At 41.9% G+C, this 26,321-nt stretch overlaps 1 protein-coding gene across 2 annotated transcripts in view; it reads right to left on the reverse strand.

The window, feature by feature from the left end:
- Positions 1-24,318, reverse strand: part of PPP1R21 (protein phosphatase 1 regulatory subunit 21) — a 72,208-nt gene extending 47,890 nt beyond the window's left edge. The window contains exons 1-4 of one of the 2 annotated variants that reach the window (XM_070379610.1): positions 24,124-24,318; positions 11,271-11,339; positions 8,073-8,219; positions 1,133-1,234 (exon numbers count right to left, since the gene is read on the reverse strand). In XM_070379610.1, the coding sequence (XP_070235711.1) occupies positions 1,133-1,234; positions 8,073-8,219; positions 11,271-11,339; positions 24,124-24,180 (375 nt within the window). In that variant the 5' untranslated portion in view covers positions 24,181-24,318. Of the gene's footprint in view, positions 1-1,132; positions 1,235-8,072; positions 8,220-11,270; positions 11,340-23,711; positions 24,009-24,123 lie in introns of those variants that run through there. The other variant, XM_070379609.1, reaches the window with a different exon arrangement.
- Between the last annotated feature and the right edge of the window lie 2,003 nt (positions 24,319-26,321).

The following is a 26,321-nucleotide window of genomic DNA, read 5'->3' on the forward strand; positions in this document are numbered from 1 at the left end:
TGCACAGGCAAGAGCTCACTGGATCCTCACAGTAGGTCAGATGCAGTGTTACTTGCAGACCCTCCTTTACAGACGGGGAACCTGAAGCTTCAAGGGGCTACCTAACTATCAACTGTTTCACAGGCACAAACAGACTTCAAAGCCTACATTTCTTCCCCAACCTATCTCATGGACTTCTATTTCAACCTACCTCTGGCACACGGAGAACTAACTCAACTGACCAGTTGAGCACAACTCTTGCTATACTGTTATGCGAACTTCTACAATTAAATAATCAAAATTCAAACAGATGTTACTCCTGTATAACATACTCCTGTGTAATGTAAAGCTCCTTTCCTTAATGAGAATCCTAGCCTATCCCTTCTCCAACAGATCTTCCTGACTCAGGAAATGAACCAGGATCTCCTGCATTGCAGGTGGATTCTTTACCAACCGAGCTATCAGGGAAGCCCAATGAGAATTCAACAGTAATTAAGAATTATGACTACTTCACACAAAATTCATGAGGTCAAAAGTTCATTTTGTAAACATTTTCAAACACTAAGAATTAAAATTTATTTTCCACTGTTTGATTATGCTCACCATTTCACACAAGAAAAAACAGGAGGCAGAGTTGAATACACTATACTATGACTCTTAAAATATGCTGACTGTTTTGGAGTAGACATTGATTACTCAACATTCCATAAATATCTGAAGGCGTGCCATGAGTGAGGCCGTTCTGAGGCTGGGCAGAAAAAGTGACATGGTCTGTACCCTAGTGAGACCTTACAGACTAAAAGGGAAACAGACAAAAACCAACTGTCACAAATTAAAATGATAAGCCCCATCTAAATAATCCATCTAAACATGTCCTATATAAAAGGAAGAGTCCCCATTATACTTCTGTATCACTAACATATAAAGCTATTCAGCTGTTCTCTGAACAAGTGCATATTCAAAGCACACATCCGTATTAAAATGTGAGATCTTAGAAACGAATGAACGACAGTGACGTACATACCCACCAACCACAAGAAACGTTAAAACACCTACCCATATACAAAATACTCTATCCTGGGTTGTTTTTTCCACATTCCAGATCATACAACCCATTTTTTAACTCATACGGAAAAATAGAAGATTTTCTCACTTGTATATGCAACCGTTCATTCTCTTCTATCTTCTTTTGCAGGTCTTCATCAAAGACACTCTTCTGCTCTTGACTCAACTGAGAAGAAGATTCTCCACTTTTCTGATGGAAAGAATAAGTTATGTCCACATAACTGTCACCCTTTAGAGAAACATTCTAAGGTACACAGATTTTCTATCACCTTAGTAGCTTGTCTCTTCTATGTGTTCACGGCTGTCAAACAATCCTGCAAAAGGTATACGGTCCATCATTTAACTTTTCCTATGTGATATAAGTTGGAAATGCAAATACTGCAATGAGCAGAAAAGCTTAAAAGAGAGAGGAAAAAAAGAACAGATAAGGCTCACTATTCTTTGCAGATGAATTTGGGAGTAGTTGTGCTGGAAGACAGAGTAGATCCAGAAAGTCAGCAACATAAATATGTTAATAAATATCATTTTAACAATTGATCTCCCGGTTTAAAAAATGACAGTTTTAGCAATTCCATGAGTCTGAGTTGTTAAACTCCTTTAAGGAATTAACAGCATTCACAAAACTACATTTATACAAAAGTTCACATACATTTCTAATTTTAAAAAATACAGCCTATTATTACAGAGTGAAGTAAGCCAGAAAGAAAAACACCAATACAGTATACTAACGCATATATATGGAATTTAGAAAGATGCTAACAATAAGCCTGTGTACGAGACAGCAAAAGAAACACTGATGTATAGAACAGTCTTATGGACTCTGCTGCAGAGGGAGAGGGTGGGAAGATTTGGGAGAATGGCATTGACACATGTACAATATCATGTATGAAATGAGTTCCCAGTCCAGGTTCGATACATGATACTGGATGCTTGGGGCTAGTGCACTGGGACGACCCAAAGGGATGGTATGGGGAGGGAGGAAGGAGGAGGGTTCAGGATGGGGAACACATGTATACCTGTGGCGGATTCATTTTGATATTTGGCAAAACTAATACATTTGTAAAGTTTAAAAATAAAATAAAAATACAAGATAAAGCTATTACAAATAAATAGAAGGAAAAAAGCACAAAACTACCAAAAATACATTCCTTTTACCCTTATATCAATATTAACTTTTTCTACATAGAAGAATAGCACTATTTAAGAGCCAATAATGAACATTTGTTTTCATGGAATACACACAGAAATGACACTATTCAAGGGACAGCCTAACAATGAAACTGTTCAGACATCAGTCACCACCCTCCTCTGCCTTTCTTGTACTTCACTCCTCACTTAAAATGAAGTCACTTACTGATCCAACGTGAACCCACGATTAGAAGGCCCTCTGAAAATGGAGCAGCTATGTAATAAACAAATACATAAACACCAAATGTGAACACAAGACATACATTCACACAAGGAACACTGCTGAATGACATATTCTGGTTGTTCAGTAATTCCAAATTTGGAAAGTTTTTATTAAAACTAATTCAGAAGTAATTACACCTAAATCTACTGAAACAGCCCTGAGAGAGGATCTCATTAACCTGGGGATGAAATACAGATGGCTATTTCCCCTCCCCAAGCATCTTCCAGAATTTCCACAGCATGTGTATTTTGACAAAGTTTTCCAAGTGATTCTGATACATATCTGTTTTGTACTCTCTGTTCCAATTTCAAGATAAAAAGGAAGTAGTCAAACAGGAGATGGCAAGAGTGAACATTGACATTTTAGTAGTCAGTGAACTAAAATGGACTGGAATGGGTGAATTTAACTCAGACGACCATTATATCTACTACTGTGGGCAAGAATCCCTTAAAAGAAATGGAGTAGCCATAGTTAACAAGAGTCCGAATCAAAAACGACAGAATGATCTCTGTTCGTTTCCAAGGCAAACCATTCAGTATCAGGGTAATCCAAGTCTAGGCCCCAACCACTAATGCTGAAGAAGCTGAAAGTTGAACGGTTCTATGAAAACCTTCAAGACCTTCTAGAACTAACACCCAAAAAAGATGTCCTTTTCATTATAGGGGACTGGAATGCAAAAGTAGGAAGTCAAGAGATACCTAGAGTAAGAGGCAAATTTGGTCTTGGAGTACAGAATGAAGCAGGGTAAAGGCTAACAGAGTTTTGCCAAGAGAACACGCTGGTCATAGCAAACAGCCTCTGCCAATGACACTCCCATTCTACACATGGACATTGCCAGATGGTCAATACTGAAATCAGACTGATTATATTCTTTGCAGTCAAAGATGGAGAAACTCTATATAGTCAGCAAAAACAAGACTGGGAGATGACTGTGGCTCAGATGATGAACTCCTTATTGCCAATATCAGACTTAAATTGAATAAAGTAGGGAAAACCACTAGACCATTCAGTTCAGTTCAGTTCAGTCGTTCAGTCGTATCCGACTCTTTGCAATCCCCATGAATTGCAGCACACCAGGCCTCCCTGTCCATCACCAACTCCCGGAGTTCACTCAAACTCATGTCCATCGAGTCAGTGATGCCATCCAGCCATCACATCTTCTGTTGTCCCCTTCTCCTCAATCCCTTGACCCCAATCCTTCCCAGCATCAGAGTCTTTTCCAATGAGTCAACTCTTCGCATGAGGTAGCCTAAGTGTTGAAGTTTCAGCTTTAACATCAGGCCTTCCAAAGAACACCCAGGACTAATCTCCTTTAGAATGGACTGGTTGGATCTCCTTGCAGTCCAAGGGACTCTCAAGAGTCTTCTCCAACACCACAGTTCAAAAGCATCAATTCTTCGGCGCTCAGCTTTTATCACAGTCCAATTCTCACATCCATACATGACCACTGGAAAAACCATAGCTTTGACCAGACGGACCTTTGTTGGCAAAGTAATGTCTCCGCTTTTTAATATGCTATCTAGGTTGGTCATAACTTTCCTTCCAAGGAGTATGCGTCCTTTAATTTCATGGCTGCAATCACCATCTGCAGTGATTTTGGAGCCCAAAAAAATAAAGTCTGACACTGTTTCCATTGTTTCCACATCTACTTCCCATGAAGTGATGGGACCAGATGCCATGATCTTAGTTTTCTGAATGTTGAGCTTTATAACCTAAATCAAATCCCTTACGATTATAGAGTGGAAGTGACAAATAGATACAAGGAATTAGATCTGATAGACAGAGTGCCTGAAAAACTATGGACAGATGTTCGTGACACTGTATAGGAGGCAATGATCAAGATCATGCCCAAGAAAAAGAAATGCAAAAAGGCAAAATAGTTGTCTGAGGAGGCGTTACAAATAGCTGAGAAGAGAAGCTAAAGGCAAAGAAAAAAGGAAAGATATACCCATTTGAATGCACAGTTCCAAAGAACAGCAAGGAGAGATAAGAAAGCCTTCCTCACTGATCAATGCAAAGAAATAGAGGAAAACAATAGAATGGGAAAGACTAGAGACCTTTTCAAGTAAATTAGAGACACCAAGGGCACATTTCATGCAAAGATGGGCACAGTAAAGGACAGAAATGGTATGGACCTAACAGAAGCAGAAGATATTAAGAAGAGGTGGCAGGAATACACAGAAGAACTACACAAAAAAGATCTTCACAACCCAGATAACAATGATGGTGTGACCACTTATCTAGAGCCAGACATCCTGGAATGTGAACTCAAGTGGGCCTTAGAAAGCATCACCACAAACAAAGCTAGTGGAGGTGATGGAATTCTAGTCGAGCAATTTCAAATCCTAAAAGATGATGCTGTTAAAGTGCTGCCCTCAACATGTCAGCAAATTTAGAAAACATGTGACAAAATTAGCAACATGTCAGTGGCCACAGGACTGGAAAAGGTCAGTTTTCATTCCAATCCCAAAGAAAGGCAATGCCAAAGAATGCTCAAACTACTGCACAACTGCACTCATCTCACACGCTAGTAAAGTAATGCTCAGAATTCTCCAATCCAGGCTTCAGCAATACGTGAACTGTGAACTTCCTGATGTTCAAGCTGGTTTTAGAAAAGGCAGAGGAACCACAGATTAAAGTGCCAACATCTGCTGGATCATCGAAAAAGCAAGAGAGTTCCAGAAAAACATCTATTTCTGCTTTATTAACTATGCCAAAGCCTTTGACTGTGTGGATCATAATAAACTGTGGAAAATTCTGAAGGAGATGGGAATACCAGAACACGTGACCTGTCTCTTGAGAAATCTGTATGCAGGTCAGGAATCAATAATTAGAACTGGACATGGAACAACAGACTAGTTCCAAATCAGGAAAGGAGTATGTCAAGGCTGCATACTGTCACCCTGCTTATTTAACTTCTATGCAGAGTACATTGTGAGAAATGCCGGACTGGATAAAGCACAAGCTGGAATCAAGACTGCCGGGAGAAATATCAATAAATTCAGATATGCAGATGACACCACCCTTGTGGCAGAAAGCAAAGAACTAAAGAGCCTCTTGAGGAAAGTGAAAGAGGAGAGTGAAGTTGGCTTAAAACTCAACATTCAGAAAACTAAGATCATGGCATCTGGTCTCATCACTTCATGGCAGATAGATGGGGAAACAATAGAAACAGTGAGAGACTTTATTTTCTTGGGCTCCAAAATCACTGCAGATGGTAACTGCAGCCATGAAATTAAAAGATGCTTACTTCTTGGAAGAAAAGCTATGACCAACCTAGATAGCATATTAAAAAGCAGAGACATTACTTTGCCAGCAAAGGTCTGTCTAGTCACAGCTATGGTTTTTCTAGTAGTCATGTATGGATGTGAGAGTTGGACTATAAAGAAAGCTGAATGCTGAAGAATTGATGCTTTTCAACTGTCGTGTTGGAGAAGATTCTCAAGCGTCTATTGCACTGCAAGGCGATCCAACCAGTCCATCCTGAAGGAAATCCGTCCTGAATATTCATTGGAAGGACTGATGCTGAAGCTGAAACTGCAATACTTTGGCTTCCTGATATGAAAAACTGACTCACTTGAAAAGACCCTGATGCTGGGAAAGATTGAAGGCAGGCAGAGAAGGGTATGACAGAGAATGCGATGGTTGGATGGCATCACCAACTCAATGGACATGAGTTTGAGTTAGCTTCAGGAGTTGGTGATGGACAGGGAAGCCTGGCGTGCAGTAGTTCATGGGGTCACAAAGAGTCAGACACAACTGAGTGACTAAACTGAACTGTTCCCCACTTACCTGAAAAATTACCACTCTGGAGAATTCTTCCATGGAGGGGAAATGAGACATAATTATGTCACCATGTCCATCATATCCACATACAGTCCCGGGTACTTTACATGATCTCATTTAATCCTGACAACAAACCTGAAAGTCTTTCCCACAACTGAGGCTGCAAGGCTAAAAACTTGCCTAAGGTCATAGACCTACAAATGGAAGACAAAGAGTCCAAATCTGGGCTCAGCTCCAAAGCCTGCACTCTTTCCTCCCCACACACTGCTTCAGAGTTACTGTGAACCTTCTTCCCTCCAACCATTTGTCATCATTGCCTCAGTCCACACATTTTTGGGGTGCTGTCCAAGACTTTTAAAGACTCAGTCCCTAGCTTCTGCCCTTGAAAAAAGAAGCAACTTCTTAACCACAGTATGATCAAAAGTATCAGATCATCCATCTTAGATCAATCAGAATCTCACCTCACTATATAAAACCAGAAGGGAAAGAAGTTTATATTTACACCTGGGGACTTAAAGAGAAACATTGTGTTTAAAGGTAAAGCTTAGCACACTCCAGTATCGGGCATGACCTGAAGTCGAAGCAGGAGGGGTGGGTAGGTGACCTCCATGGAGCTTCATGTAGTGAAGAGAATGAGTAAGACGAGCATCAGACAGAAGAGTAAAAGCCAAGAGACTGAAAAAACACAGACCACCAGGGCACTACTCATTCCTCCTGCTCTGATCCACTCTTCGACCAGGGTCCCATCAGGCCTTTGCCTCCTTCCTGAGTAGGCCAGAGATATCAACTGAACAGCCTTCCCACAGCAGTGTCCCAATCCAGATGGCCAGGCAGGAGTACCAGACCAGTGTTTTCTCCTGGGATATTGACACAGCAGCCAAGTTTATTGGCTTTGGGGCTGCCACGGTTGGTGTGGCTGGCTCAGGGCTGGCACTGGAGCACTGTTTGGCAGCTTGATCATTGGCTATGCCAGGAACCCATCTCTGAAGCAGCAGCTCTTCTCCTAGGCTCTTTTGGGCTTTGCCTTGTCTGAGGCTGTGGAGCTCCTCTGTTTAACGGTTGCCTTTCTCATCATCTTTGCCATGTGAACCTCCACGGAGGTCACCTACCCATCCCTGCTGCTCCAGGCCATGCCTGGTGGTGGAATGTGCTAAGCTTTACCATTAAACACAATGTTTCTCTAAAATAACAAACAAACAAACAAACAAAACACACACAAACTGAACTCCTAACAATAAAAACAAAGAAAATACATCTGCAGCAAACTTATAAGCCTCATGTATGAGTACTTCAACTGCCACTTCCATAGAGAGTGCTTCATGTGGACAGCGCTTCTCATTCTATCTGCCCTACCTTGAGTTAAATGGCAGCTTAGTATAACTAAAAAAACAGTAATTTTGACCAATGTGAGATATACTATTCATTTTTCTTAGCCACTAAATCAACTATGTGCATGCTGGTTTCTCATAAACTCTTGAAAACTCATTTCCATGTGAAAATGGCTCTAATGCTCCGCGGTCCATGGGATTTTCCAGGCAAGAATACTGGAGTGGGCTGCCATTTCCTTCTCCAGGGGATCTTCCCAACCCAGGGATCGAACCCGGGTCTCCTGCATTGCAGACAGACGCTTTACCATCTGAACCACTAGGGAAGCCCAATAAATACTTAGTATACATTAATAATAAATGTTTGCTTTCTGGACCCAATAACCAGGTGTAATAAACAGACCTTTAGAGTATTTGGAGGCGAGGTCTTCTGCTAAAACCAGGGTGGCCTGGAGATGTCGGCACCTAATGGCAAGGTCCCCCTACCTTGTTTTGACTTGACCTACCTTGTTTTTCTTGCCTCGGGGTTCACTTAGAGCCAGTTCATCTTGAAGGAGCTCGACCCTTTTGGCAAGCTGCAGATTTCGGAATGTCAAACTGTCCATTTCCTGCTGCAGTTTCCTCAGTGATTGATCCTTCATTTTCAGCTGTTCCTACATCAATGTGAAAACAGACCATTCCTTGTAATTTAGTCTTAACATTTAAAAATAATGAAAAAAAATTTTTTTGTTTCACCAAAATATAATCAAAACCTCTTTCTTTAAGGAATTAAAGTTATATGTTTATCATTCTAGTTCCTATGTTTTTTTAGCTCTGTTTGGTGACAATTTCACTTTCTGGTCCAATCAAGCAAATTTAAAAATAAAGCTAAAGAGTATACTACTGAAGTAACATTGATCAACTTAAATATCCACAACAACACGCTTTTATATAATGTTGTTATTCATGTGTTTGGTGGTGAGGAGTCACAAAGTCTGAGGCTACAATTTTATAAATTTGAAATTTTAATGAGAACCTCAGACTCACTGATGATGCCCTTCAGGTAAGCAAGAATGGAAGAAATATATTTGTATTCACTTTTTCCTATAAATCCTCCTTGAATTTAAGTCAGTCAAAATGAAGTCTTTTCAATACTCTTTAACTTTAAATTATTCTGATCTGTCAAAGACAAAAATCAAATCAAACAAAAAATCTTTGTTATTATCCTAACAAAGAATATTCTCAGTTCACTTTAAAGTGAAAATAGGAACAAAATCTAAAATGTAAACAACACGTCTTCTACTGACCACGCTGTACTGTGTATATCACAACAAGCTAAGAAAATGGGAAACGAGAAATATTTAGTTTCACTCTATTTTTAAAAATAATATTATTCTAACTATATTTTCCTTACGACATTCTGGTAACTTTGTGTTCACTCGTAATCAAACACAAACGGCTATACACTACCATAAACTGAAAGATCTGTACATTTACTTTACCTTCATTGAGAAACCACTATAAAGCTAAGAGAGGTCAAGTTTTAATGAACAGGGGATTTTTTTAATTGGAGGATAATTGCTTTACAATGTTGTGGTGGTCTCTGCCATACATCAACTGAATCAGTCATAAGTGCATATATATCCCGTCCCCCTTAAGCCCCCTCTCCCACTCCATTCCCGCTCCCGGTTGTCAGTAGAGCACCAGGCTGGGCTCCCTGTGTTTTAGAGCAGCTTCCTGCTAGTTACCTATTCTACACGTGATAGTGTATATATATGTCAATGCTACTTTCCCAATTTTGAATAGTGGATTTTGAAACAGCAACCTAAAAACGAGAGCCTAGTTCTGCGATCTGCTGACATTATTTGCATGTTGAGGGCATAGCTAGAGGGGTAGAATATGTTTCCATTAAAGAGAAAAAAAATTTCCTTTTTTATTTTTTGTTTACTAAGTCCTTAATGTTTGCTTGAAGTTCAATGGTAAACATAGGCCCAGCCCATGTCCAAATTATTTTATATTTCAATTTAAGGAAACTCAAATCAATAAATGCTCATTGCATCTAATAACTCACTGAAGATACAAATCTAATATAATCAAAATGCTGACTGCAATGCACAGTTCAATTAAAAGTAATCTCTTTACATCCTTATAATTAATTAATCACTAGGTGACTAATATTCCCCATTAACCAATCATTGATTTCGGAAGACATCCATCCCAATCTCTCTATAAATCCTAGTTCCTGCAATGACAGTGATGACAGTGGCATGTGCCCGCACAGGGTCGTTGTGAAAACTGAGAACACGGGTGCAAGGTGCTGAGTGCAACGCCTGCCTGACACACGGCGAGCACTCAGTGAGAGGGTCTGCTGTCACCATCACCACCACAGCTGCTACCAGCATTAATCAGACACAATCAGCCACAGGAGGGTGTGAAACACCAGTGCGGGCGACTAAGATGAGTTCGGAAATACTTTCTCCAGGGGTAGGTTTTAGACATCATAAGGAAATAGATAATGATCAATTTCTTCAGTGATTTAAACAAAACAGTAACTTAGCTAACAAATTCTGACTATTTATCATCTCAGCTTAAGTGCAGAGAGCGTAGGGTAAGGTACTCTGACCCATCTCAGCCCCGAGTCTGTGCAACAGCACCCAAGGAGGGAGCTCTCCTCAAGAGACAGAGGGGACTAGAGAAGGGTCCAACACTAGCCAAGTGAAAGGACGCATCTCACGATCCTGGTGACTGTTCGTGTGTCACTGGTCGCGGGCTACTCCAGAAAGACAGAAAAGTAAAGGGACTCCTAAGCCCTTTTTTCTGAAGAGGGAGCAAGGGAGGCAGTGAAAGAATGAGGCAGGCAGTGTATTTTACTGAAACTTGGCCAAGAAGGAATCCATATCCTAGAATCAATTTATCCAATTAAGAATATCACTAAGCAGTATCTGTGCCTCCCTGGTGGCTCAGATGGTAAAGAATTTCCCTGTAATGTGGGAGATCTAGGTTTGATCCCTGGGTCGGAAAGATTCCCCTGGAGAAGGGAACTGTAACCCACTCCAGTATTCTTGCCTGGAGAATCCCATGGACAGAGGAGTGTGGCAGGCTATATAGTCCCTGGGGTCACAAAGAGTTGGCCATGACTGAACAACTAACACTTTCAAGCAGTATTTATTACATGTCTGCTACAATGAGGTAGAAACAAATTCTTCTTCTCCCATCATATTTCTCCTCTCAGTTAAAGGTGCTGATGGATCACTCAGTCATCATTAACACAGGTTATTACTATTAAACAGCTCAACCCAAAGCAAGATTAATGCACTAAATGATTCACACTTTCAGACCCATTTATCAGGGGACAATCTGCTGAATGCTAGGGATATAAACATGAATATGACCCAGTCCCTGCAGAGTGCTGTCAGATCAAGCCAGATAAGAAGCCCCATTTGTCCTGATGAGTTTAGCTATGAAAGAAGCTGGGTATGAGAGAAATGCATTAGATGCAGTCCCATAAGACATTTTTGTAATCTCCAGCTAAGAAGTCAAAGCACATCACATTCATACCTAAATGAGTAAGAAAGTTAAACACACACAAAAAAATTGATTACCCTCCCCTATCCCTAGTGAATCAGTGTCAGAGTTGGGAATTTAACCCACAAAATGGGCTAAATCCCCTGCTGTAAGCTTCACTAAACACTAATCTAACTCTCACAACACAAACAGTAGCCTACCTTCAAAGCAGCAGAATTCGCTTGTTCATCCACGACACCTTTCTTCAAGACCTGATTCTGAGCCCGAAGCTGAAAACAGAGGAAGTAATAATTAATTTTTAATATAAAGCAACCACTTACAGCAAGGAAATCACTTACCATCACTTTATAGGAATCTGTACACTGAGTAACTATCAGCTCACATACAAATGAGCCCTCAAGAGGAAAGCAGAGACAACCAGCGTGCCATTCTACAAATAAAGACATAGAGGCTGAGCTGCCCAATGACATAAAACTAAACAATGCAAAATTAAGACTAAAATCCAGGTCTCTTGACCTCCCATGTACATGGTTCTTTCCATGAAACCAATCACCTCCCTAAATAAAAACTATACAATAAAAAATATATATATATACAATATACAATAGGGTATTAAGTATGCCATTTTCCTTATAACTCTGACATACCATTCACCTGTAAAATACATACAACTGGACTAAGTATGGAATAAGAATTCTACAGAGAACCAAACTATAGGGCATCAACACACCCAGCAGGATACTGTGCCTAATATTAGCCATGCAACTATCACTCACTTCAGCCTCAGGAAGGGAGGACTTACAATCAGGCATCAGCAGAAGCAGTGTACAAAAGCAACTGAGAAGCAAGTTTAATTCAGAAATTAATAACAATAGCAGCTAGCATTTGAATGCTCATTCCTAAATACTTTACATGTACTACCTCATCAATCCTCACAACCCGATGAAACAGGTGCTATAATTACCACCACTTCACACGTGAGCAAACTAAGGTACAGAGAAGGTAAGTGGCAATGCTGAGAATCAGACTCCAGTAGTTCTGACTCCAGGCGTAATGCCGTTTAGACAATACTGGCTATTGTTTTATAAAGCTAAATATAAATGAGAACAGTAGTAGGCTGGTGAGATGGAAGAAGTTTTGGGGGAGGCAGGACTTGGGTTTCTTTTGTAGTTAACTTTTTTAAGTTGGGGTCGATCTTTATCTTAAAATATACAAAGCAAAATTATACAGCTTGATGAATTTTTATTCATGGTTACATCTGTATCACCATCACCAGCAGGGATTTGAAAGATAAATCTTCTGCAGCAATCCCCTTCTGCAATTATCAACAAGCACAACACAGAGCACGTGCGTACAAATACACCAGCGCAGCGTAGCTGACACCAAAGGGTTACACACACACAGTCTCAGGACTCAGTATAAAGACCATGAAAGACCAGGTTCTTCTCTGAGAAACTAAATGAATGGGGTGATTTTATCCATGAGCTTAAAAAAAATATATCTATTTCTAATTCTGTGCAGCTCACATCTGTGTCTTGAAAACAGAAATGACCCTTTTCTGTGCCAAAAGAATAGGAATATTTGAATGCTAAACTTTAAACTGAGCATTTGACACTCAAGGGAAAACTGAGCTAAGATTCTAAGAAAAACAGGAACACTGCAGGATATACAGTTTGAGCAAGACAGACTAAAAAGATGAGCTGCTTCTGTTTTTAGAAAGTTAGAGATCAGGGTTCACTACCACAAAAGAAGATCCAAATTTTGCTCTGTCTCATCCTAGACAATATAAACTAGAGATACTCACTTAATCTTTTGTTATATGGATTACAAAGTGGGGCAATACACCTACCCTATCTTCATTCTTCTGAGGTTGTTGTGAGAATCAGATAAGAAAAGATATGTCAAAGCACTTTCTAAATGATAACATGCTCCACAAATAGTAGCAGAGCTCTTATTAAGAGAGTAGAATCAAAGGGACAACAGATACACTTCTAGTTTGCCATATGACCAGGAGCTAACTGTGGTTCAGATCATCAGATCCTGAAAGAAGATGTTGTTAAAGTGCTGCACTCAATATGCCAGCAAATTTGGAAAACTCAGCAGTGGCCACAGGACTGGAAAAGGTCTGTTTTCATTCCAATCTCAAAGAAAGGCAATGCCAAAGAATGTTCAAACTACTGCACAATTGTACTCATTTCACATGCTAGCCAGGTAATGCTCAAAATCTTTCAAGCTAGGCTTCAATAGTACATGAACCAATAACTTCTAGATGTACAACATGGATTTAGACAATGCAGAGGAACCAGAGATCAAATTGCCAACAACTGTTGCACCATAGAAAAAGCAAGAGAATTTAAAAAAAAAATCTACTTCTGCTTCATTGACTATGCTAAAACCTTTGACTGTGTGGATTACAATGAACTGTGGAAAATTCTTAGAGATGAAATTAACAGACCATGTTACCTGCCTCCTGAGAAACCTGTATTGCAGGTCAAGAAGCAACAGCTAGAACCAGACATGGAACAACAGACTGGTTCAAAACTGGGAAAGGAGTACGTCAAGGCTATATATATTTAACTTATATGCAGAGTACATCATCATAGGCCTTGCCTTGTAGATCAGTCTGTAAAGAATCTGCCTGCAATGCAGGAGACCAAGGTTTGATTCCTGGGTCAGGAAGATTCCTCTGGAGAAGGAACTGGCAACCTACTCCAGCATTCTTGCCTGGAGAATCCCCTTGGACAGAGGAGCATGGCAGGCTACAGTCCATGGGGTTGCAAGAGTTGTACAAGATTTAGTGATTAAACCTCCACATCATGCAAAATGCCAGGCTGGATGAAGCCCAAGCTGCAATCAAGATTGCCAGAAATATCAATAACCTCAGATATGAAGATGATACCGCCCTAATGGCAGAAAGCAAAAAGAAACTAAAGAGCCTCTTGATAAAGGTGAAAGAGGAGAGTGAAAATGCTGGCTTAAAACTCAACATTCCAAAAACTAAGATCATGACATCCAGTTCCATCACTTCAAGGCATATTGATGGGGAAAAAGTGGAAACAGTAACAGACTTCATTTTCTTGGGCTCCAAAATCACTGTGGACAGTAACTCCAGCCATGAAATTAAAAGACCCACATGCTCTTTAGAAGAGAAGCTATGACAAACCTAGACAGTGGACTAAAAAGCAGAGAAATCACTTTGCCTACAAAAGTCCATATAGTCATAGCTATGGTTTTTCCAGTAGTCACATATGGATGTGACAGTTGGACCATAAAGAAGGCTGAGTGCTGAAGAATTGATGCTTTCAAACTGCGGTGTTGGAGAAGACTTTTGACGGTCCCTTGGACAATAAAGAGATCAAACCAGTCCATCCTAAAGGAAATCAACCCTGCATATTCATTGGAAGGACTGATACTGAAGCTGAAGCTCTAATACTTTGGCCACCTGATGTGAAGAGCCAACTCACTGGAAAAGACTCTGATGCTGGGAAAGACTGAAGGCAGGAGAAGAGGGTGACAGAGAATGAGACGGTTGGTTGACATCATCAACTCAATGGACAAAGGTTTGAGCAAACTCTGGGAGATAGTGAAGGAAAGGGAAGTCTGGCGTGCTGCAGTCCGTGGAGTCACAAAGAACTAGACATGACTGAGTGACTAAACAAAACAAAGGGACTATGCTAATGATATAGGGGAGAAAGAAGTAAAAGAAATGGTCCCTATTTCAAAAAGTTTACAATTTAAAGGGAAGAGAAAAGATAATCATACAAGCATTTCCTGCTTAAAAAAATGTGGACATTAAATTTTCTAGAACAGGAGTTATCAAACTAAGGTCGTCGTGAAGTCACTCAGTCATGTCCGACTCTTTGTGACCCCATGGACTGTAGCCCACCAGGCTCCTCCATCCAAGGAATTTTCTAGGCAAGAGTACTGGAGTGGGTTGCCATTTCCTTCTCCAATCAAACTAAAGTACCTGGGCCAAACTGGATAGCTACCTATTTTAAAGTTTTGCAGGAACACAGCCAAACTCATTACTGATGAATTGTCTATGATTGCTTTTGAGTTATAGTGACAGAAATGAGTAGATACAATGGAAACCATATGGCCTCAAGCCTAAAATATTTACCATTAATATTAGGTTCTTTACACTCTGCTCTAGAAGTACAGAGAGATTAAACCACTACTTTAGTACTGACTTCCAACACATGGTATACTACCCTTTAAGCAATCTCAATATATTTTTTGGATAACGTGTTACCTAGGTAACAGAATTCAATAAATATTTTCAAACTCATATAGCCAAAGGACAGCAGTATTACTTGAGGGTTTAGGTTTCATTTCGTACCCCCATTCTAACTTTGATCTATGATCATCTTCTTTGTGCGGTCTTTAGAACCTCTGACTGACTGCCTCAAAGACTAGGGATGAAGTCTGAAATTTGCTGAACTGATAATTTTCTGTAGGACCAGAACTGCAAACATTTTTAAAACAAGCAAACAGGAAAACCTCACCTGTAATTCCTAAGGCACACTTAGAAGCTATTTAAAGCAAACTGAACAGCCTACTTTGTCAAAAAAAGCAAAATTAAATTTTTCAAATCACTACTGTTTGGAAGTTAATCTGATCATAAAGAAAAATGATTTTGATTTTCCTTTGGAAAATACTGTTGGCTGAATTGATAACAATTCAAACACAGTGTTCCAATGGTACCACTCAACAGAAAAATGCAGCTTTTAGAAATATTTATCTAAAATCCCCTTCTACTATTTGGTAGGTAGAAAAGGATGAGTTCGGCCGAGCTCTCCACTGCCTTGTTAATTACACTTGGCATTTAGCATCTTCCTGCATTTCAGCCACTGTCACATCTCTGCATTACTGACCAGCATCTTGTCAAATGCAGATACTGCTATAACCAGTCTGGTCTTTCAGAATCTTATCTTTCTCCTCACCAGCATTCACCACAGTGGGAAGGCAAATGCAGTGTTTGTCTTAGAAACAGTTACAGGTGGTCACTAATGCCTCTAGGAGACGAGTGTGGAGACTCCAGTGGACGTGGACGTAACTGAGAAACAACTGCCCTGAAGTCTCCATTAGGACAAGGAAATTCTCCAGGAGATGATACAGCCTATTTCCAGCAGCTGTGCCATGCACTACTGTTCCATTCAGTAGAGAAACAGTCCTCTGAATCCCAACTCAGAAACCCTCCTGGTCTTTTCAAACTCATTTTTCATGGTCTTGTGATCTTCTGACTAGCTTTACCTTGACTCAAAAACACAGCATTTTCTCATGTTGACCAACCAAACCCCAACTGTTCTTCTAGAACCTACTTTCTACTCTGATCCTACTTCCAAAAATTTTTCCCAATCATTCTCTATAGTGCCCCTATAGAGACAGAGACAATGCCCTCAGAGACAATGCCCTCAGTTTCCTGGGCACTTACTAGTAACAGGACATCACTTATAAAAGTATTCAGTCTTTATAGTACATTTTACATTCACTAATTTATGTATGATTTCTACACTCATGTCCCATCTGCCAATTAAACTATCCTTCACAGTAGAAACTACAGTATAATCCCTTATATCTCCTGCCTACAATGAAAGATCAATAATATGGACAGAGAAAGCATTTGATAAATGTTTAATTATCACATTAAATGCTATAAAGCAGGGGTCCCCAACCCCCAGGCCACCTTCCACAACTGATAACTGGCCTGTTAGGAACCAGGCCTGAAGAAGGCAATGGCACCCCACTCCAGTACTCTTGCCTGGAAAATCCCATGGACACAGGAGCCTGGTAGGCTGCAGTCCATGGGGTCGCTAAGAGTCGGACACAACTGAGCGACTTTACTTTCACTTTTCACTTTCACGCATTGGAGAAGGAAATGGCAACCCACTCCAGTGTTCTTGCCTGGAGAATCCCAGGGACAGGGGAGCCTGATGGGCTGCCGTCTCTGGGGTCGCACAGAGTCGAACACGACTGAAGCGATTTAGCAGCAGCAGCAGCAGCAGGAACCAGGCCACACAGCAGGGAGTGAGCTGCATGCGAGGGAGTGAAGTTGTGGGTATATTTACAGCTGTTGCCCATTGCCCTCCCAACACCCCCAGATGGGACCATCTAGTTGTAAGAAAACAAGTTCTGGGCTCCCACTGATTCTGCATTACGGTGAGCTATATAATTACTTCATTATATATCACAATGTAATAATAATAGAAACAAAGTGCACAATAGATGTAATATGCTTGAATCATCCTGAGACCACCCCTCCCCTCTGCCAGTCTGTGGAAAACCTGTCTTCCACAAAATCGATCCCTGGTACCAAAAAGGTTGAGGACCACTAATGTAACTATAAGGTGTCTAAATGTAACCCTTCGTAGGGACTTTCCTGGTGGCTCAGTGGTCAAGAACCTACCCACTAGTGCAGGAGACACAGGTTCAAACCCTGGTCAAGGAACTAAGATCCCGCATGCCGTGGGGGCAACTAAGCCATGGGTGCTGCAATTAGAGAGAAGCCCTCATGCTGCAAGAAGAGCCTGCATGCTGCAACTGAGACCCAACACAGCCAAAAATAAACAATAAATGCAATGCATTCTGCAAGAGACCATCATTACTTCAACAGTCCCTCTTTAAAGCCCTTCTCCAAATGATTTGAACCTCATGGTCCTATTGGACACCCAGCACCTTCAAAAGTCCTGCGCCTACCTCTCTGACAACCAGTGCACGGACTACTCTGTGTGACTCTGCTTCTGGATCAGCCCGGCTTCAGTCAGACTTACCACAAAGCTGTTTCTCCAGGGACACAGAGAGTGGGGTGAGTCACCTACGATCTCTCTCATGCCGCTCTGCCAATGTGTGGTAGAATAACTGGCCCAAGATTAGAGATTTACTATGTTCTATCACAAACTACTAGAAGAGTTTGTGGGGAAAGAGGTGAATAGCTTATATGCTATTTCTCATCTAATCCTCAGCAAGACTGTGTTCACTTTTACATAACTGCTTCCATACGATGGGCCTTCTGACGTTTATACATGTTTTCGTGCGTGCTCAGTCCAGCTCTTTGTGACCCCATAGACTATAGCCTGCCAGGCCTCTCTGTCCATGGAATTTTTCAGGCAAGAATACCGGAGTGGGTTGCCATTTCCTCCTCCGGGGGATCTCCCTGACCTAGGCATCAAACCTGCATTTCCTGCATTGGCAGGCAGGTTCTTTATCACAGTGCCATCTGGGAAGCCCTTATACATGTTTTACAACCCTATAAAACACATCTTTAGACATCTAGCTTTTCTCTATTACAAAATAATGTATGCAGCAGACAACCTGAAGCCCATTCCTAAGCCTCACCAAAAACCCTGATTTCAGAATACTTAAGTCACCAGCAGACCAGTTTCAGTGTCTCTAGCCTGGATGAGCCTTTAAAAAACTCCCAGTTGTAACATTTTAGGTATTCTACAGCTGTGGGAATACCACTCAGTCTTTCTCTCCACCTACTAATTGGCTCCTCGCCCTGGAAAAGCATAAAGTAACTGTGGGCTACAAACTGTGTACTAAAGGTTGAGATCCTTTTGTCACTGAGTTGGGAAGAAAACCTCCTTTCAGACCTGCCTTCAAACAAAACTCTTTCTCTTGTCCCTACTGAATTTCCCTGCGTGTAGGGAAATTCAGTAGGACAAAACCCCCACCCCAACTCTGCAGTCTGCCTCATCAGTGACTGCTTGGCAATTCAGCTGAATTAAGAGTAGGATACCCCTTGACTCTCTAAGGCCTTGCTATTCAAAGTGTGGTCTAGGGACAGCTGTAGCAGGATCACCTGGGAGCAGAATCTAGGCCCCACCCCAGACCTACTGAACCAGAATCTGCAGTTTAACAAGGTGCTTCCCTGATGGCTCAGATGGTAAAGAATCTGCCTGCAATGCAAGAGACCCAGGTTCAATCCCTGGGTCAGAAAGATCCCCTGGAGAAGGGCATGGCAACCCACAGCAGTATTCTTACCTGGAGGATTTCATGGACAGAGGAGCCTAGCGAGCTACAGTCCATGGAATGGCAAAGAATCAGACATGACTGAGTGACTACCCCTTTCACCTCTCAGGTGAGTCACACGGATATTTACGTTTGCGATGCCCTGATCTAGGGGCTAACCTAGCACAGTTCAGCAAGGTGGTCCATAGCCACATGTTCCTATTAAAACTTAAATTACTGGGACTTCCCTGGTGATCCAGTGGATGGAAATCCACCTTCCAGTGCAAGGGACATGGGTTCAATCCCTGGTTGGGGAACTGGGATCCCCCATGCCACAATTAGAGAAAAGCCTATGAGGTGCAAAGAGGAGCCTGCGTGCTGCAACTAAGATCTGATGCAATCAAAAATAAAATAAAAAATAAACTTAAATGACTTAAATAAAATCCAAAATTCAGTTCCTCAGCTGAGCTAGCCACGTCTCAAGTACTCAACAGCCCCACGTGCTAGTGGATGCCCTACCAGACAGCAAACATGCAGAACATTTTCATTCTCCTGGAAAGCTCCAGTGCACAGCACCTTTAGTAGTGAACCCAATACACTAGGGTAGAAAAAAACTGATACTCCATTTTACTTTAGTCCAGCTCCTGAGTCTTACTTCTTTTACAAGAGGAAGCAATCAGATTCAGCCAAGCTCTGCTGTCCGGTAAGCAAAACCGATCCATTCCTAAAATGAGCACATCTAAGAGTACCAATCTAAAAAGTTTCCAAAGGCAATCTCCTTCATAACTACAAGAAGCATCAATTGCAAGGTAAACCGTTAGAGAAATAGGATCCAGCTTTCCCACTGGTTTTTACAGCTTTGAAAAGAGCTTTAAAAAGATTACCTTTATCTGAGCAAAAGCTACTAAACTGACACCATTTCTTGGTGGTTCTCAAACTCTGGTGTGCACGCAAATCACTGGAGAGGTTTGTTACAACACAGATTCCCAGGTCTGACCACCAGTTTCAGATTCAGTAAATCCAGGGTAGATGCACCCCATTCCCAACACTGATGCTGCTGATCCCAGGGCTACGCTTTGAACCACTGACCCAGGATACCACAAACAATGGAAAGATGGTTAGATTTGACACTTGTTTCCACACGGACATTGTGCCAGGCAAGAATGCAGAAGCCTGTGCAGAGAAAGCAGACTGAAATCAAATGGGTCAGGACTGTGTGCCCTCAGCCTCTTTTCCAGAAAGATACACACCAAGTAAGAAATGGTCTCTGGTTCTTAAGTCAACAGTGTAGTCAAAATGAGGCCCTGATTAACTCTCCCTCACATCTCAAAGAGGCAGCCTCCAACTATTACCTATTAACTTCATAAATCTCTGAAAACCAGCTTCTAACCCCTTCCCTGCCCCCAAACTGTTAAACCAGAAATTTTAAAAGCCTACAATGATTGCCTAATTGCCCAAACCACTAATGTCTTAACCTCCACTTTAACTGGCCTTTCCATACACTTTATGTTTTAGCAACCTGTCTGCCTCAGAAATTGTCATCTGCTTCAGCCTCCATGGTTCATCTTTTATCTAACGAAACTCTCAGTGTCTTTTAATGGAAGCTCCTCAGACTGATTTTGCTCTTTCTCAGGGGCAAAAGATTATGACATTTGACATAAAAGATTATGACAGAAGTTATAAAGGGAGAAATGGGCCCCTTCCTGGCACACAGACTGAGATCTGCATTAAATAAGAACAAGAAGATTCTGCAAGTGTCATTGGTTGAGGGATCATGCTTGCTGCTCTCTTGATATTTAGGCCTCCTTCTATAGCTTAAAAGGACATCATTTTTCTTTGTATCCTAAATAAGGAAAAACGGAGACAAAACTGAAATTCAACATCAGCCCACAAACAAAGCTAACAAAAAGGTAAAATACCCCCTTCCATAGGCACAGGGCTGAAGGTAGCATGCATACTGCTTGCTGGGTCACTCACTTGAGTCTGACTCTTGTAACCCCATTGACTGCAGCTCACCAGGCTCCTCTGTCCATGGGATTCTCCAGGAAAGAATACTGGAGTGGGTAGCCATTCCCTTCTCCAGGGGAATCTTCCTGATGCAAGGATCAAACTGCGTCTCCTGCATTGCAGGTGGATTCTTTACCCCTAAGTTAGTAGGCTTAGCTGGTAGCACAAATCTTATCTAGAAATTGCTTGGCACTAGAATCAACAGGGAACAAAAATCACATGAAATCTTTTGACCAATCCCTGTTCTCACATTCTGAAATTTCCATCACATGCAGTTAAAAGGATGAAAAATGGTCTGGCCCAACAGGGAGACAACTTCAAGGCTGGCAGACCCCCTACAGTACCCTTAGCATCTCCTACTGTCCCAGCCTTCCCACAGGTGTTCCCCAAAGAATCTACCTAAAGTGATTAACTCTCCAAGTTCAACTATCATCTTTAGGGGAATTATTTTAAAAGTTCTGGCCTTTGTCCTGACTTTCAGCCAGTCTGCCTCCACTAGAAATTTTCGACAATGACCCCAACATTACTTCAACCTACTATGTGAATCAGATGGCCTCAGCATGCCTTCCAACCATAATACTATGATTACATCTAACCTTCACTGCAAACTGGCGTGCCTTCTGACCCACCCTCCTCTGCCAGTTGGCAGCGGTGTTCTGTCAGAGCAGTCCATGCGTTAATTTCAGGGTCAACTCTCAGTCTTCCCTCATTCATCACGTCCCACAGAATGAATGAGACACAAGGATGAGTGCCCTGACACTTCCATCCATATTCTTCATAAGTTTGCAGCTGCCTGCAAAGCAGGCACTCAAAAAACAGATAAGCTAAACCATACTTGTCAACCATAATTCCTAAATTTAAGCCTTTTCCATCTAAACAGTCACAAATTTTATTTAATCCTATGTAACTCTCCCTGATACTATTCAAAAAGCCTGCAGTCTGGTCTCCTTTTCTCCAGTCTTTCCCCATTTCAGTCCATCTTCCTCATAGCTACCAGTTATCTTTCTAAAAGCAATGTCACTCTCCCATTTGAAAACCTTTAGTGTCTATTCCATTTATTCAAAATTCAAATTTCTTACTTGACATCCACAACTCTTCATGATCGGGTCCAAATTATCCCTCCAACCATACTTCACCACTCTCTGTCATGTATCTGACCGTGTCTTCATGTCAGCAGAGACTGTCTCCTTTGCCTGGAATACTACCATCCATCATTTCCTCCCTATCCGCTACTCCCCAATCTGAGTAACTTCTACTCTTACCTGCCATTTCTTCTGTGCGCCCACTGGTCTAACACTTGTCGTCTTGTATTAATTTTATGTACAACATTTGAATATTCTATTAAAGGGTTCTCCTTAAGGTGGAACTCTGCCTCACTCAATGGGGCCTGGGACTGTTCACAGGTGGCATATAACTGTTTGCTAAACAAAAGAGCTTACATAGCCAAAAGAATAAAATCTTTTCAAAGTTTCCACTACTTTTGGGAGGCTGTTATTTCAGCAGTGTGGTCACTGCTCAAAATATTTCTGGAACTCTCTTCTGCCACTTGGAATTGCCTTCTGAGCTTGTTTACTATCTGGAAAAGAAAATCAATCCCCTTACTTTATACTCATGAAACATTTTCACCCCAAAATAGGAAAGCCAAGTGTCTGGACTGCCATCCTCTACCCACCACACTTCATCACATGGATTTGTTCCAAATAATTTCTGGACCTTTCAAACAAACAAAAAATGCCTTCAGAGAATAAAAACTTGCCATCGCTAACATCTTGCCAGAGGCTCTTAGAGACAAATTCAAATGGAAATGCAGAAGTTTTGCCAATGGTCGTGCTTAGATGCTCAGTCTGTCCTACTCTTTGCGACCCCTTGGGCTGTAGCCCACCAGGCTCCTCTGTCCATGGGGATTCTCCAGGGAAGAATACTGGAGTGGTTTGCCATGCCCTCCTCCAGGGGATCTTCCCAACCCAGGCCTCCCACTTTGCAGGTGGATTCTTTACCTTCTGAGCTACTGGGGAAGCTCTTGCCAATAGTAGCACCACTGGAATAACAGTATCTCAAAAGGCTTCCATGTGATTGTGAGGACTTAAGTGTGTATGTTTAGGCACAGGTTTTATTTTTCACAAAACAATGCATTTCACCTTGGTGCATATCCGTTATATGAAATTTTTTAAAGCGTGTCTCAGTTTCTCCAAAGTAAAAAAGAGTCTAAGCTTCCCCATGCTCCCTTGAATGCCAAGATCACCGAAAAGCAAGTTTAATGACTACTGAATCTATTTCCAAAGATGCAAGATTCTGCTTTTAGAACTTCATTAGAATATTCTTGAGGCAGAACCACACTACACAGAAAAGCAGCACCGCCCTTTTCCAAGAAAAGGGTCCCATCAGTTAAAAGACTGATGCCATAAATATGACAAAGGGAAAGGTCACTATTTTGCTTAATTCAACATGTTCTGAGCATCTTCTGGGTGCTCTGCCCCACTCCAGGTGACCCAAGAAAAAGAGAAAAGGACACAGCCCTAGCACTCCAGCTTTCAAAATCATTTTCAGACAACGTCTTTCCAAAGCACTGAATCCATTCGTAACCACCTATCTCTGGTGAAGTAGTTTACACGCATGACTCTATTCACACTTCAGATTTAATTGTGGGGGGTGGGGGGGAGGCAGATAAATCTCTTTATCCTCACATCATTCCTGTGGGAAAGGAGAAAGCTTGATCCTTCCCATCGCCGGGCTGGGAAAATTGAGGAAGCAGCAGGAAAGCGATGGTCCTCACCTTTCCCTGCCCCTCCCGACCAGCACCAGAGGCGGAAGCCAGGATTTCTGACATCCCTGTCCATGCCCGCTAGTTCAGTGAGAAGGAAGAATCAAACTCCTGCTCCTTCCCGCAGAAACGCACACCGACCAGACACCGCCCGGCCCCATCTCCTGGGAACTGCAGGTGGAAGCGCGGTAATGGTGGATACAGAAGGCGGAGGAGACAGGAGGGGCGCGCTCGCATGCCCCCTCCGCCTTCTCCCTCTGTCCCGACAAGTCGCTGCCAAGGCAACCCGAGGCCGCAGGACCGGGGACCCCCTACTCCCCGCATACGACGGGTACCTTAGAGTACTCCTGAGCCAGCTTCTGGTACTTCCCCTGCAACTCTGCCGAGGCCATGGCCTCCCCCGCCCTGTCCAGGCCAGACTGCTCAGGCCACTCAGCCCCACCCCCCGCCCCCAACCCCAGACACGCTGCCGGGTATGGCTCCACCAGCTCCTGCCCGCTCTGCCACCGCCGCCGCGCCTCCTCCTCCACTTCCGGGTTCTCCGGGTGAGAGGAAGGAGGAGTGGGGCCAGGGGTGGAGCGACCACCGTGGGCGGGGCGACGTCTGACATCACCGCCCCACCCTCCCGCGCCCGAGCACGTACGCGCGCAGAATCTCTGGCGCTCGTGGGCTCTGCCTCTGGAGGGGGCAAGGGGCGCCATCTTGACGCATGGTCCAAGATGGCGACCCAGAACAGGGAAGGAGAGCATTAAAAGGGGAAGAAAATGATAAGAGCCCACAGAATGGGCGGGGGACGGCGGAGAGGGGCGGTGGTGCGAAGAATCGAGGACCGGAAGAAGAAACATTCTAAGCGCATCAAGAATTCTGGTCGAACACACTGTCCTCCCCCACTGGTTCCCATGGCAACTGTCTGTCGTTTGATGGTTACATCTTTCAGAAGGTGCTCGGAGAGAAAGACCTCTGTATTCCGCTACCTGCTATCCGGATATGGTAGCACCGGACATGGCCTGCATTATAAACTTTCCCCCAATTTTATAACGCGCGCTACTTCACCCTGTTCTGCTCCAGACAAACCTTTGTCTTATATTTTGACGTTGAGATGTCTTTGTGTCCATTCTCTACCCATTCCACCCGCCCAGCCCTGCCCCCACACTGGCACTGCATCAGAGCGTTTTCTCAGAGAATTGGGTAAAAAGCGTTTAGGAAATTTCAGGGAATGATCCCTGCCACGCAAGCAGATAGGGTGGACGTTAACGACATGTAACTGGACAATTGAAGCAAATAGTAGTCTGCCTGAAATACTTTATGCCGCTTTGCTCATTAAATATGTTTTGAGGACGTATTATATGTTAGATATTCTAAGCATTGCATTTATTGCAACATTGAAATGTTCATAGAGGAATAAATAATTTAGGATACTTGGTTGCCATAAATTACAGCACTGCAGTTTAACAAAACTAATAACCTAGATCTGTATATATCTGCATGAATCTCTATCAACATGACAAAACACTGTTTGTAAAAAGCAAATTGCAGTATACTACAGCATGAAAAGATACATTTGAAGAATATAAAGCAACATTTGTGCTGCTCATGGACACATGAACATGTACTAAAAATAGAGAAACAAGAACTGGAAGGATACACATCTAATTCTGGCTTGTGATTGCCTCTAGTGAGAAAACGAAGAAAGGGGAATGAAAAAGAACAAAGAAGCATAAATTTTATTTTTATTTAATTTTTTCAAGTGAATGTGACTGGAAGTTAACATTTATTATCCAGGTAATAGGAAAAGGGATGTTAGTTATATTGTTATTTTAGAACGTTTGATATTTTCCATGATTAAAAAAACACCTCCTATTTTCCTGTTTGACATTCGACTCTGAGTATGCCTGGAATTTTAAAGTGAAAGCATGAGCTGGTATATGCACTTTTCAGCCACTGTAATGTAAGGAAAGGATTACAAACTTTTAAAAATGTTGTTTATACTTTTCAGTTGACAGCCAAGCCCTACTATCCAGCAAACTTGCAGAATTTTTTAAATTATTATTATTAGTTTTCCATGGCACCACCAAGCGGCAGAATTAAATATTGTTAAGTGTATTTCTGTAGTTTGTACTGTAATGGAAGTTTCAATTATTTAAAAATAAAATGCTATTTCAGAACTAACATTCCAAAGAAAGAATATGCAACTTTGGTTAGAGAGCCTATGTACTGACCTGAGAAATTTATATTTCCACTGCTTAATCTAGCCGTTCTGTCAGTTGCAAAAAAATTGTTTTCAAATCCCGACTGCTAAATCGAGCACATTGCAGAATCTCTTCCTCAAAAGACACCATTAAGTGACTGAAAAGGCATTTGCAATATATATATCCAACAAAGGTGTCCCTTATCCAGATATATAAAGAGCTCTTACAAATCAATAAGAAAAAAGACCAGCAACCAGATAGAAAAATGAGCAAGGGACTTCCAACAGGCAATTCACAAAGGAAAATACACAAATGGGCCATTAAACGTGCAAAGGGGTGTTAAG

This window comes from Bos mutus, chromosome 11, assembly GCF_027580195.1.
Source record: "Bos mutus isolate GX-2022 chromosome 11, NWIPB_WYAK_1.1, whole genome shotgun sequence".
Taxonomy (NCBI): domain Eukaryota; kingdom Metazoa; phylum Chordata; class Mammalia; order Artiodactyla; family Bovidae; genus Bos; species Bos mutus.